We start from the raw sequence: 13,720 nt of genomic DNA on the forward strand, positions 1-13,720 counted from the left end.
TGAGCCACTGCAATCCAGCCTGGGCAGCAAGAGCGAAACTCCATCTCAAAAAAATAAATAATATAAATAAATAAAGAAGGAACCAGGGGAAAGGTGTTCTAGGCAGAGAGTTTAGCAGAGGCAAAGGCCCAGAAGCCAAAAGAGTGTGGTATGTTTGAGGAACAGCAAAGCCGGTGTGGCTGGAATAGAGTTAGCAAAAAAATGAGGTGGAAGGCATTGGAGTGGGGTGGAGGACCAGGCCACACAGGGTCTCAAAGCACTTGGGGAGATGTATGAGATGGAGGTGACCCCAACTGGTTCCCACTGCTCACCCCATGCCCATGATCCCCAACCCCAGGGCTGTGCACCTACCATAAATTTTAAAAGCATAGTAGGCTTTGAGGTCACGGGGAGCCATTTCGCTCATCACAGAAAACATGTCCAAAAAGTTATCTAAGGTCATGTGGCCATCCCCATTGTTGGAGAAGACCTGGGCGATCCTCTGGCGGAAGGGGTTATCCTGGGGAGAGAAAGGAAGCTGGGAGGCCATCTTCTGACCCCCAGGGTCTCTAGGGGTCCATGTAGTCTCACTGTCAGCACCCGCTTTATGGGAACCTCCAAGTACCCTCCATCAAGACTCGCTCCCTCCCATGGTTCCCGGACAGGACTTTGGACAGCTCCACCCTCTGCCCCTGTGGTCTGAGCAAACTTGACTCCCACTTCCAGCTCTTGGAGCAGCCATATGACCCAGGCAAGGCCAATCAGAGAGTTCCATTCACCTGGCAATGGTGATTGACTCTGGGATGGGCATGTAACTCAAATTAGCCAATCAGAGGCTGCCCTGGGACATTTTTCTGAAAAATTGGGAGGGAGAGGATCTGGTTTCTGTTGCTTGCAGAGCTCACAGAAGCTAAAGCTGAGTGGCTGAGAGGTCTTTTCACAGCCTCAAGAGGAGAGGCTCCCTGAGACTGAAACCTCTTCCTCGGAGGAGCCGAGAGATAGGGGAACATTCCTGAGCACATCATCAGAGCCCCTGGTTCCAGACATACCTGACACTGCCCCTGTCCCTGGATTTTTTTGTTGTTGCTCAGGGGCAATCCATTCTGATCCAATCCATTCTGTCCCTCTCAAATAAGGTTTTTGTCACTTGCAATAAAATCAATCCTACTCATAGTCAGTTACTTAACCTACAAGTTCCCCTCAAAGACATAAATCATGTGTCACACATCCTACTGAGAAAACCTGCATTTAGCAGCTCCTGTTACGAAAAGAATTAACATTCTCTGAGTACTTGACATGCAACACACCCTGTACTGAGGTTTGTTTTTTGTTTGTTTGTTTGTTGTTTGTTTTGAGATGGACTCTCACTCTGTCACCAGGCTGGAGTGCAGTGGCGCGATCTCAGCTCACTGCAACCTCTGCCTCCCAGGTTCAAGCAACTCTCCTGCCTCAGCCTCCCAAGTAGTTGGGACTACAGGCGCACGCCACCACGCCCAGCTAACTTTTGTATTTTTAGTAGAGATGGGGTTTCACCATGTTGGCCAGGATGGTCTCCATCTCTTGACCTCATGATCCGCCCACCTCGGCCTCCCAAAGTGCTGGGATTACAGGCATGAGCCATCATAGCCAGCTAATTTTTGTATTTTTAGTAGAGATGGGGTTTCACCATGTTGGCCAGGCTGGTCTCGAACTCCTGACTTCAGGTGATCCACCTGCCTTGGCCTCCCAAAGTGGTGGGATTACAGGTGTGAGCCACCACGCTGGCCAGCTCTGGGTTTTAACGTTGCCTCTGTCACATTGTAGCTGTGTGACCATGAACAAGTGTCTTAACCTCTCAGAGTCTCAGTTTTCTTATCTGTAAAATGAAGAAAACTGCAGCACCCACCTCATAAGAATGCAATGAGAGACATCTGTACTAATTTTTCCCCTGCCTGACCCATGGCCCGGGCGTACCTTCAGCTCGGGCATGCTGCCAATGAGCTCGTAGGGCACCTTCACATCGGGACAGGTGGTATAGTCGAGGGGCACGAGTTGCGGGGCCAGGTCCTGGTACCGATGGAAGAGCCTGATGTGGGGAGAAAAAAGCTGGGAAAGGCTGGGGGCAGGGAGCAGGCAAGAGGTTGTCCCTTTCGTTTTGTTTTATCTGTCTGTTTGTTTGAGACAGAGTCTTGCTCTGTCGCCCAGGCTGGAGTGCGGTGGTGCGATCTCAGCTCACTGCAACCCATGCCTCCTGGGTTCAAGCCATTCTTCTGCGTCAGCCCCCTGAATAGCTGAGGTTACAGGTGCATCCCATCACGCCTGGCTAACTGTTTTATGTTTTTAGTAGAGATGGGGTTTCACCGTGTTGGTTGGGCTGGTCTCGAACTCTTCACCTTGGGTGATCCACCTGCTTCGGACTCCCAAAGTGCTGGGATTACAGGCGTGAGCCACCGTGCCCGGCCAAGTCCCTTCTCTTTCACCTTCACAGCTGCCCACTGCACACCAAGTGATACCGGGACCTCAAAACCCTCAGCCCTGGGCCTGGACCTCAAGCATACAGAGTCTGACAGAGGAGACTCTACCTCCCTCGGGGCAGGACCAAGGTGCAGAGAGGGCCACAGGTCACAGGGAGACTGGACTGGGGAAAGCAAGGTAGGGAGAAGGGGGTTCCTGGAAGAGGGGACATTGGTGCTGGGCTTTGAAGCATGAGTAGGAGTTTATAAGGCAGATGGAGTTGGGAGAAGGGAGGGTGCTTATGGCCAGATCACAGCAAGCATTCAGACAATCCTCCGTAATTTACGCATCTCTGGATACCATCATGTTATCAGCAAGATCCTGCCTCCAAAGATACCGTCATCTGTTTCCTTTCTTTCTTTTTTTTCCTTCTTTCTCTTTTTTCTTTCTTCCCTTTTCCTTCCTTCCTTCCTTTCTTCCTTCCTTCCTTACTTCCTCCCTTTCTCCCTCCCTCCCTCCCTCTCTTCCTTCCTTCCTCCCTTCTTTCTTTCTTTCATGAAGTTTTCCTCTTGTTGCCTGGGGTAGAGTGCAATGGCTTGATCTCGGCTCACCTCAACCTCTGCCTCCTGGGTTCAAGTGATTCTCCTGCCTCAGCTTCCTGAGTAGCTGGGATTACAGGCATGTGCCACCATGCCCAGCTAATTTTTTTTTTTTTTGTATTTTTAGTAGAGACAGTGTTTCTCCATGTTGATCAAGCTGGTCTCAAATTCCCTACCTCAGGTGATCCGCCCGCCTCGGGCTCCCAAAGTGCTGGGATTGCAGGTGTGAGCCACTGCGCCCACTGATACCCTCATTTTCATATCTTCCCTTTCTCTCCTCATAATGGGAGGAAGGGGCTGGGTGCAATGGCTCATGCCTGTAATCCCAGCACTTTGGGAGGTCAAGGCAGGAGGATCGCCTGAGGTCAGGAGTTCAAGACAAGCCTGGCCAACATGGTGAAACCCCATCTTTACTAAAAATACGAAAAATTAGCTGGGCGTGGTGGCAGGTACCTGTAATCCCAGCTACTTGGGAGACTGAGGCGGAGAATCACTTGAACCCGGGAGGCAGAGGTTGCAGTGAGCCAAGGTCATGCCATGGCACTCCACGCTGGGCAACAAGAACAAGACTCCATCTTGAAAAAAAAAATGGGAGGAAGGGTCCTCAATGGGGCAGAGCAGAGGCAAACAGCTAATATTCACATTTTTCTAAAGGGCTGACTAAAGGCATTTTCCAAGTAACTGAATACCACACACTATAGATTGTAAGGCCAGTTCTTCACTCGAATGCCCTCACCTGGTGATGCCATACCTTAATGAGGGCATGCTGAGTGGCAGCCTTGCAGAGACCATCCTTGGTGGGTCTGAGGTCCCCAAGCTGCTAGGGACTGTCTCTGGGAGAGACATGAGTCCCTGGGTCATACGATGACTAGGAACTCAATGGAGGTGGAATAGGGAGACCGGGAACTTCCATCCTGACCACCCAGTTCCCTATCGGGGTCCCCCAGGGAACACCCTGGGTTTAGGTTTCTGTGTGGCTTTGAGCAGGTTCCTCTCCTCCTCTTTGCCTTGATTATTCTGTCTGACAAGCAAGAAGCTTGGGACAGATGAAACGTCAGTCAGCCTTCAACCTCCTTGGGGCTCTGCCCATCTACCCTTCTGTCTGGGGTCAGCATCGCTCTGTCTGAGCCTCAGTTTCCCCAACAGTAATTTGATCGTGATGGCCAAGGTGACCCTGCAAGCTGTCCTCACCTAGACAATGGGGCTCACTAGTAAAAGGTGTGGCCATCAATAATGGATGTCCTGTGACTACATAAATGGGGCCTTGGCCCTGATCACACTGCAGCCGAACCCTGGCCAGCTTGGGTTTCATAGCTCTGAGTTCATGGGTCGAGGCCTCTGGACAATGGCCCTACAGGCCCAGCGATGATGTGGGACACTCATCCGTGTCCGTCCTGCTGGGTCACGCCAGGGACCTGCAGCCACCTTGGGCCGCCTCCCCACACCCTCACCTATGCCAACTCCACAACCCAGAGCAGGCCCTGGACTTTGCACCTGGGCTCCCAGCCTCCAGAGAATCTCTCTCTCTTTCTCTCTTTCTCTCTTTCTTTCTTTCTTTCTCTTTCTCTCCTTCCTTCCTTCCTTCCTTCCTTTCCTCCCCTCCCCTTTCCTTCCTTCTTTCCAGACTAGAGTGTGGTGGTTCGACCTCAGCTCACTGCAGCCTCTGCCTCCCAGGTCTCAGTTCAAGCAATTCTCCTGCCTCACCCTCCCTACTAGCTGGGACTACAGGTGCACACCACCACGCTCAGCTAATTTTTGTATTTTTAGTGGACACGGGGTTTCACCATGTTGGCCAGGATGGTTTCGATCTGACCTCATGATCCATCTGCCTCAGCCTCCCAAAGTGCTGGGATTACAGGCGTGAGCCACTGTGCCAGGCTACAGTGCAGTAGTACAATCTCAGCTCCCTGCAACCTTGGCCTCCCAGGTTCAAGTGATTCTCCTGCCTCAGCCTCCCAAGTAGCTGGGATTACAGGCACCTGTAACCACACCTGGCTGATTTTTGTATTATTAGTAGAGACAGAGTTTCACCACGTTGGCCAGGCTGATCTGGAACTCCTGACCTCAGGTGATCCACCCGTCTCGGCCTCCCAAAGTGCTGGGATTACAGGCGTGAGCCACCGCGCCCGGCCTCAGGAGAATCTTTCTAACATGCTGACGGTCTCTCCCCTGCTCACACATGTTCCACGGCTCCCAAGCCCAAGCTCATCAGCCTAGAGATTGGGACAATAAGACAAGATGGGACTTCTCAGCTTTTCCGTCTCTGCCTCCATCCACTGACCACACCTGCCCCCCTTCCCCGTTTGAGTGCCATCAGATTGGAAATACCAGTTGGGCACGGTAGCTCACATCTGTAATCCCAGCACTTTGGGAGACTGAGGCAGGAGGATTGATTGAGCCCAGGAGTTTAAGACCAGCCTGGGTCTCACATAGTGAGACTCCCATCTCTGCCAAAAAAAAAAAAAAAAAATGAGCCACACATGGTGGCGCACCAGTGGTCCCAGCTACTTGAGGTGGGGGAATAAACTGAGCTTGGGAGATCAAGGCTGCCATGAGCCTGACTGCAGTGCTGCACTCCAGCCTAGGCAACAGAGACCCTGCCTCAAAGAAGAGAGATGAGAGAGAGAGAAGAAAGAAAGAGGGAGAGAGAGAAAGAAAGAGAAAGAAAAGGAAGGAAGGAAGAAAAGAAAGAAAGGAGAAAGAAAGGAGGAAGGAAGGAAGGGAGGGAAAAAAGAAAAGACGCGCGCATGCGCGTGCGCACGCGCGCGCACACACACACACACACACACACACACACACACACACACGCATACCCCCCAAATTGCAAATATCCTCCAGCAATGAATAGAAAGTTGATTTTCCAGACCTTCACTCCCTTCCTCCCTGGACTGACCTCATGATCTCCTTCCTCGTGAAGAATGTGCAGTCCTGCGGAGAGAGGTGTTGTCTTAACCCGAACCCTGCCTCTGGGGCCTCCTTCCCCCGCCTCCGGGGCCTCCTTCCCCCGCCTCCTCCCTCATCCCACACTCACGCACAGAAGGCCCGGTGCCGCCACACACAGAGCCCAACCAGGAACCCTGGCGGATGGTACACCTGGATGAAGGGATTCTGTTCCCATTTCCCAGACTGTGAAACCACAGCTGTCAAACCCACTGAGGACCCATCCTGTCCGCGCTACCTGATACGCTTCCAGCTGCTCATGAGTGAAGACTGTCTGCTTGCTGCCCATGGTGTGAACCACACCCCAGACTCGGGGATGCACCCCTAAAGCCCCCAGCTTCCTCGGGGCCACACGGGTTGCCAGGCTGTTGTGTGCCAGTGTCTGGGCAAATCTCCCCGCCCTGGCTGTCACCTGCCCACCCACGTCGTCACCCCCTGCTTGGTGAGACTCAAATTACAGCCAGGCTCTCTGGACTGCAGCCTGAATGTGTCCACGGGTGAGGATAAGGGCCATGGGACGTCACAGAGAAGTCCTCAGTGGGGAGACCACATCTGCCACCACCAGGTGAGGCTGGGGGTATGGGGCTCACTCAAGGGACAGGCAGGGTGTACGGAGGGACTATGGGCACACCCCAGCTCCAATTCCAGCTCTCCGTCCACTATCTGTGTGACCCTGGACAAGTCATCTGACTTCTCTGAACCTCATTCATGAGATGAAAGTTACATTATACCTGCCTCATAGGGTCATTCTCAGGATCTGAGATTTTTTTTTTTTTTTTTTTTTTTGAAAAGGAAGTCCCCCCCTGTAGCCCAGGCTGGAGTGCAGTAGTGTGATCTTGGCTCACTACAACCTCCGCCTCCCGGGTTCAAGTGATTCTCCTGCCTCAGTCTCCTGAGTGGCTGGGATTATAGGTGCGTGTCACCATGCCCAATTTTTGTATTTTATTAGAGATGGGGTTTCACCATGTTAGTCAGGCTGGTCTCGAACTCTGACCTGTTGATCCACCCACCTTGGCCTCCCAAAGTGCTGGGACTACAGGGATGAGCCACCATACATGGCTATGATCTGAGATTTAATTAAAAAAAAAAAAAAGAAGGTTTTGGCTGGGCGAGGTGGCTCATACCTGTAATCTCAGCACTTTGGGAGGATGAAGCATGAGGTTTGCTTGAGTCCAGGAGTTCAAGATCAGCTTGGGAGCTGGGTGCGGTGGCTCACACCTGTAATCCTAGCACTTTGGGAGGCTGAGGTGGGTGGATCACCTGAGGTCAGGAGTTCAAGACCAGCCTGGCCATCATGGTGAAACCTCATCTTAAAAAAAAAAAAAAAAGATCAGCTTGGACAGCATGGCAAGACCCTGTCTCTACCAAAACCACAAAAATTAGCTGGATGTGGTGGTGCTTGCCTGTGGTCCCAGCTACTTGGGAGGCTGAGGTGGGAGAATCGCTTGAGCCCAAGAGTTTGAGGCTGCAGTGAGTGGTGATTGCATCGCTGCACTGGAAGCACGATGGTGAACTAGCTGGATGAGGTTCTGGGTGCGCATTACCGTTACTGTTATTATTATTATGTTTTAATTTTTGAGACAGAGTCTCACTTGTTGCCCAGGCTGGAGTGCAGTGGCATGATCTTGGCTCCCTGCAACCTCTGCCTCCTGGGTTCAAGTGATTCTCCTGCCTCAGCCTCCCGAGTAGCTGGGACCACAGGTGTACACCACCATGCCAAGCTGATTTTTTTTTTGTATTTTTTTTTGTAGAAATGGAGTTTCACCATGTTTCCCAGGCTAGTCTCGAACTCCTGGGCTGAAGCAAACCTTGTGCCTCAGCCTCTCAAAGTGCTGGGATTGCAATTGTTAGCCATCGTGCCCAGCCTATTATTATTAATATTACCATTGTTATTATCATTATTCTAAGTATTATGACTTGAAAAAAGTGATCCAAGGTCTAAAGTTGATAAGCAGTGGGTTAAATAATGCCAGATGAGTTCTTTGTTGCAGGAATTGTCAGGGCCGTTAATATTCTGCTAGGCACAGTGGTGCACACCTGTAGTTCCAGCTACTTGGGAGGCTGCAGCAGGAGGATCGCTGGAGCCCAGGAATTCTGGGCTATGGTGCACTATGCTGCTTGGACATCCACACTAAGTTTGACATCAGTATGGTGGCCTCCTGAGAGCAGGGGACCACCAGGTTACCTAGGATGGGCGAACTGGCTCAGGTCGGACACGGAGCAGGTGAAAACTCCTGTGTTGATCAGTAGTGGAACGGTGCCTGTGAATAGCCACTGCACTCTAGCCTGGGCAACATAGTGAGACCTTATCTCTAAAAATACATATTAACCAGGCGCAGTGGCTCACGCCTGGAATCCCAGCACTTTGGGAGGCTGAGGTGGGTGGATCATCTGAGGTCAGGAGTTAAGAGACCAGCTTGGTCAACACAGCAAAACCATGTCTCTACAAAATACAAAAATTAGCCAGGTGTGATGATAGGCACCTGTATGGTGAGACTCCATCTCAAAAAATAAAAAAAAGGGAAGAAAAAGAATTATAAAATTATAATGTACACCATGCATCTGCTAAGGGTAGTTTTTTTTTGAGACTGAGTCTCACTCTGTCACCCAGGCTGGAGTGCAGTGGCACGATCTCAGCTCACTGCAGCCTCTGCCTCCCGGGTTCAAGCAGTTCTCCTTACCTTAGCCTCCCGAGTAGCTGGGATTATAGGTACCCACCGTCACACCTGGCTAATTTTTGTATTTTGTAGAGATAGGGTTTTGCTGTGTTGACCAGGCTGGTCTGGAACTCCTGACCTCAGATGATCCACCCGCCTCAGCCTCTCAAAGTGCTGGGATTCCAGGCATGAGCCACTAAGCCAGGCCAAAGGGTAGAGCTACCAACTTTATTAAGGCCCAGAATCCTCTTGGGTGGAGAATCTGGGGGTCTAAAGTTCTTAGCCTGGCCCTCCATGCCCTTCACATTGTGGGTCTCACTTGTGTTTTCTCTCCCCGGCCTGAATTATGCAGTACCTCCCAGCAGGCTTCCCTGCCTCAGCCTCATCAAGCATCCTCTACCAAATCTGTGCAGTCATCTTGTAAAAGGGGACTCTGATCAGGCTTGAAAGATGCCCCAAAAATGACCTTTTTTTTTTGAGACAGGGTCTCACTCTGTCATCCAGGTTGAAGTGCAGTGGTACAATCATAGCTCACTGCAGTGACCCTCCTTCCTCAGCCTCCCAGGTAGCTGGGACTAGAGGCACATGCCACCACATCTGGCTAATTTTTTGTATTTTTTGTCTTTCTATGTTGCCCAGGCTGGTCTTGAGCCCTTGACCTCAAGTGATCCACACACCTCAGCCTCCCAAAGTGCTAGGATTACAGGCATGAACCACCACGCCCAGCCATCCAAGAATGACTTTTTAAAAATAAATGATATTGGCTGGGCGTGGTGGCTCACGCCTCAATCCCAGCACTTTGGGAGGCCGAGGAGGGTGGATTGACTGTGGCTGAGAGTTCAAGACCAGCTGACCAACATGGAGAAACCCCGTCTCTACTAAAAATCCAAAATTAGCTGTGCATGGTGGTGCATGCCTGTAATCCCAGCTACTCAGAAGGCTGAGGCAGGAGAATCACTTAAGCCCAGGAGGCAGAGGTTGTGGTGGGCCAAGATTGCGCCATTGCACTCCAGCCTGTACAACAAGAGTGAAACTCCATCTCAAATAAATAAATAAATAAAAATAAATGATATCAAGTGTTGGTGAGGGCGTGGAGCAACCGGAATGCTCATACATTGCTGGTGGGGATGCAAAATAGTACAGACACTTTGGAAAATAGGATGGCTGGGTTTTTTGTTTTGCTTTGTTTTGTTTTTTTAATAGAATTAACCTTACCACAAGCCTCAGGGCCCAGTGTGGTGTCTCATGCGTATACTCCCGGCACTTTGGGAGGCCAACGCAAGAGGAACACTTTATCCCAGGAGTTGGAGACCAGCCTAGGCAGCATGGTGAAGCCCCATCTCTACAAAAATATAAAAATTAGCCAGGCATGGTGACATCCAGCTACTTGGAAGGATTGCTTGAGCTAGGGAGGTCGAGGAAGCAGGGAGCTGTGATCGCTCCACTGTACTGCACTCCAGCCTGGGTGACAGAGTAAGATCCTGTCTCAAAAAAAACATAAAAAAGACTCCTGGGTGTGTACCCAAGGGAAATAAAAACCCATGTTCAACTGAGAGTGACCCCTAATGTAAACTATCCACTCTGGGTGATAATGATGAATCAGTGTCAGTTCATCAATTGTAACAAACTTGCTACTGTCATGCACTTGCAGGTGATCGCAGGGGAAGCCAGGCAAGCGTGGAAGCAGCAGGTGTACCAGGACTTTCTGCATGTTTGGCTCAATTTTGCTGTGAACCTGAGACTGCTTTTAAAAAATAAGGTATAATTCAAAAAAAAATTTAAACTAGGTTCACACAAAAACCTGTCATGCCCGCAGAATGGGGCAAATGCTCGGATGCTCAAGTCATTTAAAAAATGACGTAATATTTGCATATAGCCTATGTGCATCCTCCATATACTTTTTATTTATTTATTTATTGAGACAGTCTCACTCTGTCACCCAGGCAGGAGTGCAGTGTCTCAGCTCACTGCAAGCTCCACCTCCCGGGTTCAAGCTATTCTCCTGCCTCAGCCTCCTGAGTAGCTGGAATTACAGGTACATGCCACCGTACCCGGCTAATTTTTGTATTTTTGGAAGAGACAGCTTTCACCATGTTGGCCAGGCTGGTCTTGAACTCCTGACCTCAAGTGAACAGCCCACCTCAGCCTCCCAAAGTGCTGGGATTACAGGTATGAGCCACCGTGCCCTGCCCTCCATATATTTTTAATTATCTCTTGATTACTTATAATATCTAATGAAATATAAATGCTTTATAGTTGTTATACATTTTTATTTGTATTCTTTTTATTGTTGTGTTATTTTTATTTTATTGGTTCCAGAATTTTCACTCCATGTTTTATTGAATTCATGGATAAGGAACCTTTGGATATGAAGGGCTGTATTTGCAAATCATATATCTCATAAGGAACTACTATTCAGAATATATAAAGAACTCTTGGCCTAGTGCAGTGGCTCACACCTGTAATCCCAGCACTTTGGGAGGCTGAGGGTGGAGGATTGCTTGAGCCCAGGAGTTCAAGATCAGCTTGGGCAACACAGGGAGGCCCCCACCTCTACAAAAAAGAAATAAGAAATTAGGCCAGGCACAGTGGTTCACACCCGTAATCTTAGCACTTTGGGAGGCCAACGCAGGCTTGAATGTGGTGAAATCCTGTCTCCACAAAAAATTAGCCATAGGTGCTATCTATTCTCCTATGGTCCTGTAGTCCCAGCTACTGGGAATGCTGAGGGGAAGAATCGCTTGAGCCCAGGAGGTGGAGGTTGCAATGAGATTTCGCCATTGCATTCTGGTGTGGGCCACAGAGCGAGACTCTGTCTCAAAAAAACGCTGGCCATTGCGGCACATGCCTGTGGTCCCAGCTGTTCAGGAGGTTGAGGGAGGATCACTAGCCCAAGCCTTCAAGGGTAGAGTAAGCTGTAATTGTACCACTGTACTCCAGCCCAGGCAACAGAGAGAAACTCCATCAAAAACAAGAACAACGGGCGTGGAGGCTCACACCTGTAATCCCAGCACTTTGGGAGACCAAGACAGGTGGATCACCTGAGGTCTGGAGTTCGAGACCAGCCTGGCCAACATGGTGAAACCCCGTCTCTACTAAAAATACAAAAAATTAGCCAGGCGTGGTGGTGCATGCCTGTAATCCCAGCTACTCAGGAGGCTGAGGCAGGAGAATCACTTGAACCCGGGAGGCAGAGGTTGCAGTGAGCCAAGGTCGCACCATTGCACTCCAGCCTGGGCAATGAGAGTGAGACTCTAGCTCAAAACAAAACCAAAACCAAAACCAAAACCAAACCATAATAAAAGCTAAGAACTCTTACATCTTAAAAATGGAAAGACAACCCAAATAAAAACATTATGCCAGACCAGAAGTGGTGGCTCACTCTTGCAATCCCAGCACTTTGGAAGCCAAGGTGGGTGGATCGCTTGATCCTAGGAGTTCAAGACCAGACTGGGCAACATGATGAAACTTTGTCTCTACAAAAAAACCCCACAAAAATTAGCCAAACTTGGGGGCATGCTCTGAGGTACCAACTATTGGGAGGCTGAGGTGGGAGGATTGCTTGAGCCCAGGAAGCTGAGGCTGCAGTGAGCCATGATTGTGCCGCTGTACTGCAACCCAGGCAACAGACCCTGACTCTAAAAAAACAAGAGGAAAGAGAAGGCGGCAAATTTCACGTTAAGTGTTCTTACCACAATGTTTTGCTGTTGTTGTTGTTGTTTGTTTTTTGAGACGGAGTTTGCCCACACTGGAGTGCAATGGTGCAATCTCGGCTCACTGCAACCTCCGCCTCCCAGGTTCAAGCGATTCTCCTGCCTCAGCCTCCTGAGTAGCTGGGATTACAGGCGCCTGCCATACACTCAGCTAATTTTTTGTATTTTTAGTAGAGACAGGGTTTCACCAAGTTGGCCAGGCTGGTCTCAAACTCCTGACTTCAGGTGATCCACCCGCCTCGGCTTCCCAAAGTGCTGGGATTACAAGTGTGAGCCACCATGCCCAGATTTTACCACAATTTTTGTTTTTGACTTCCCAAAGTGCCTGGGATGACAGCCGTGAGCCACGGCACCCAGCCTTTATCACAATTTTAAAAAATGTATCTTAAATATGCAGCTACCATAGCATCCAGTAATTACACTTTTGGGCAATTCCAAAGGAATGAAAACATGGTCACATGAAAATCTGTAACAGATGTTTTATCACAATAGCCAAAATCTGGAAGCAATCCACATGTGAATAGTTAAACAAATGAATACATCCATACCATAGAAAACTACGGGAAACAGACAAGATAAATATTACGACTTGGATGAACCTCTAGGGGATTATGCTGAGTGGAAAATCAACCAATCCTAGCAGGTTACATATTGGATGATTCCATTTATGTCACATTCTTAAAATGAATGACATCAGAGAAATAGAGAGCAGATCTTTGGCTGGCAGCTGTGCAGAAATGGGGGTGAGGGGATAAGTACGTATGGTCATAAAAGAGCAAGAAGAGGAACTTTTTTTTTTTTTTTAAGATGGAGTTTCACTCTTGTTGCCCAGGCTGGAGTGCAGTGGCGTGATCTCAGCTCATCACAACCTCCGCCACCCGAGTTCAAGTGATTCTCCTGCCCCAGCCTCTCGAGTAGCTGGGATTACAGGCATTACAGCTGCCACCACGCCCGGCCTGTTTATTTTCTTAAAACTGCATGTGAGCCTTCCATGATTTCAAATTAAAAGTTTAATTAAAAAAAAAACGTACTTCCCCTCCATTTAAACATACACATTTTGTTCCGCATTTTAATACCTCCGGAATCAAGATGCATCTAGAAAGTGCTGCTGGAGCAGTCTCATTGCCTATACATGCACACCCATTCAAAGCATCAGCTTCAAAACTCACAGAATGGAGGCAGTGGCTGGGAAGAAAATCCCTTAGGATGTGAGGAATGGGGGTGTGGAATCCTATGCACTTAGCAACATTCCTGAAGTGGGAGCTCAGCCAGCAAGCTTGACATTATTGCAGAGCTGTCTAGAAAGTCCAGCCCCAGCTGCACTTTACAAATTCTTTACAAATCTGTAAAGAATCCTTTACAGATTCTTTCTTTACCTTTTTTTTTTTTTTTTTTTTTT

General features: G+C 49.4%; 1 protein-coding gene across 2 annotated transcripts in view; it reads right to left on the minus strand.

Moving 5' to 3' along the window:
- Positions 1-6,285, minus strand: part of CIB3 (calcium and integrin binding family member 3) — a 9,349-nt gene extending 3,064 nt beyond the window's left edge. The window contains exons 1-4 of one of the 2 annotated variants that reach the window (XM_017501172.2): positions 6,190-6,285; positions 5,905-5,939; positions 1,933-2,044; positions 352-499 (exon numbers count right to left, since the gene is read on the minus strand). In XM_017501172.2, the coding sequence (XP_017356661.1) occupies positions 352-499; positions 1,933-2,044; positions 5,905-5,939; positions 6,190-6,240 (346 nt within the window). In that variant the 5' untranslated portion in view covers positions 6,241-6,285. The remainder of the gene's footprint in view (positions 1-351; positions 500-1,932; positions 2,045-5,904; positions 5,940-6,189) is intronic. The other variant, XM_037728734.1, reaches the window with a different exon arrangement.
- Between the last annotated feature and the right edge of the window lie 7,435 nt (positions 6,286-13,720).

This window comes from Cebus imitator, unplaced genomic scaffold (assembly GCF_001604975.1).
Source record: "Cebus imitator isolate Cc_AM_T3 unplaced genomic scaffold, Cebus_imitator-1.0 Scaffold280, whole genome shotgun sequence".
In the NCBI taxonomy this organism is placed as follows: domain Eukaryota; kingdom Metazoa; phylum Chordata; class Mammalia; order Primates; family Cebidae; genus Cebus; species Cebus imitator.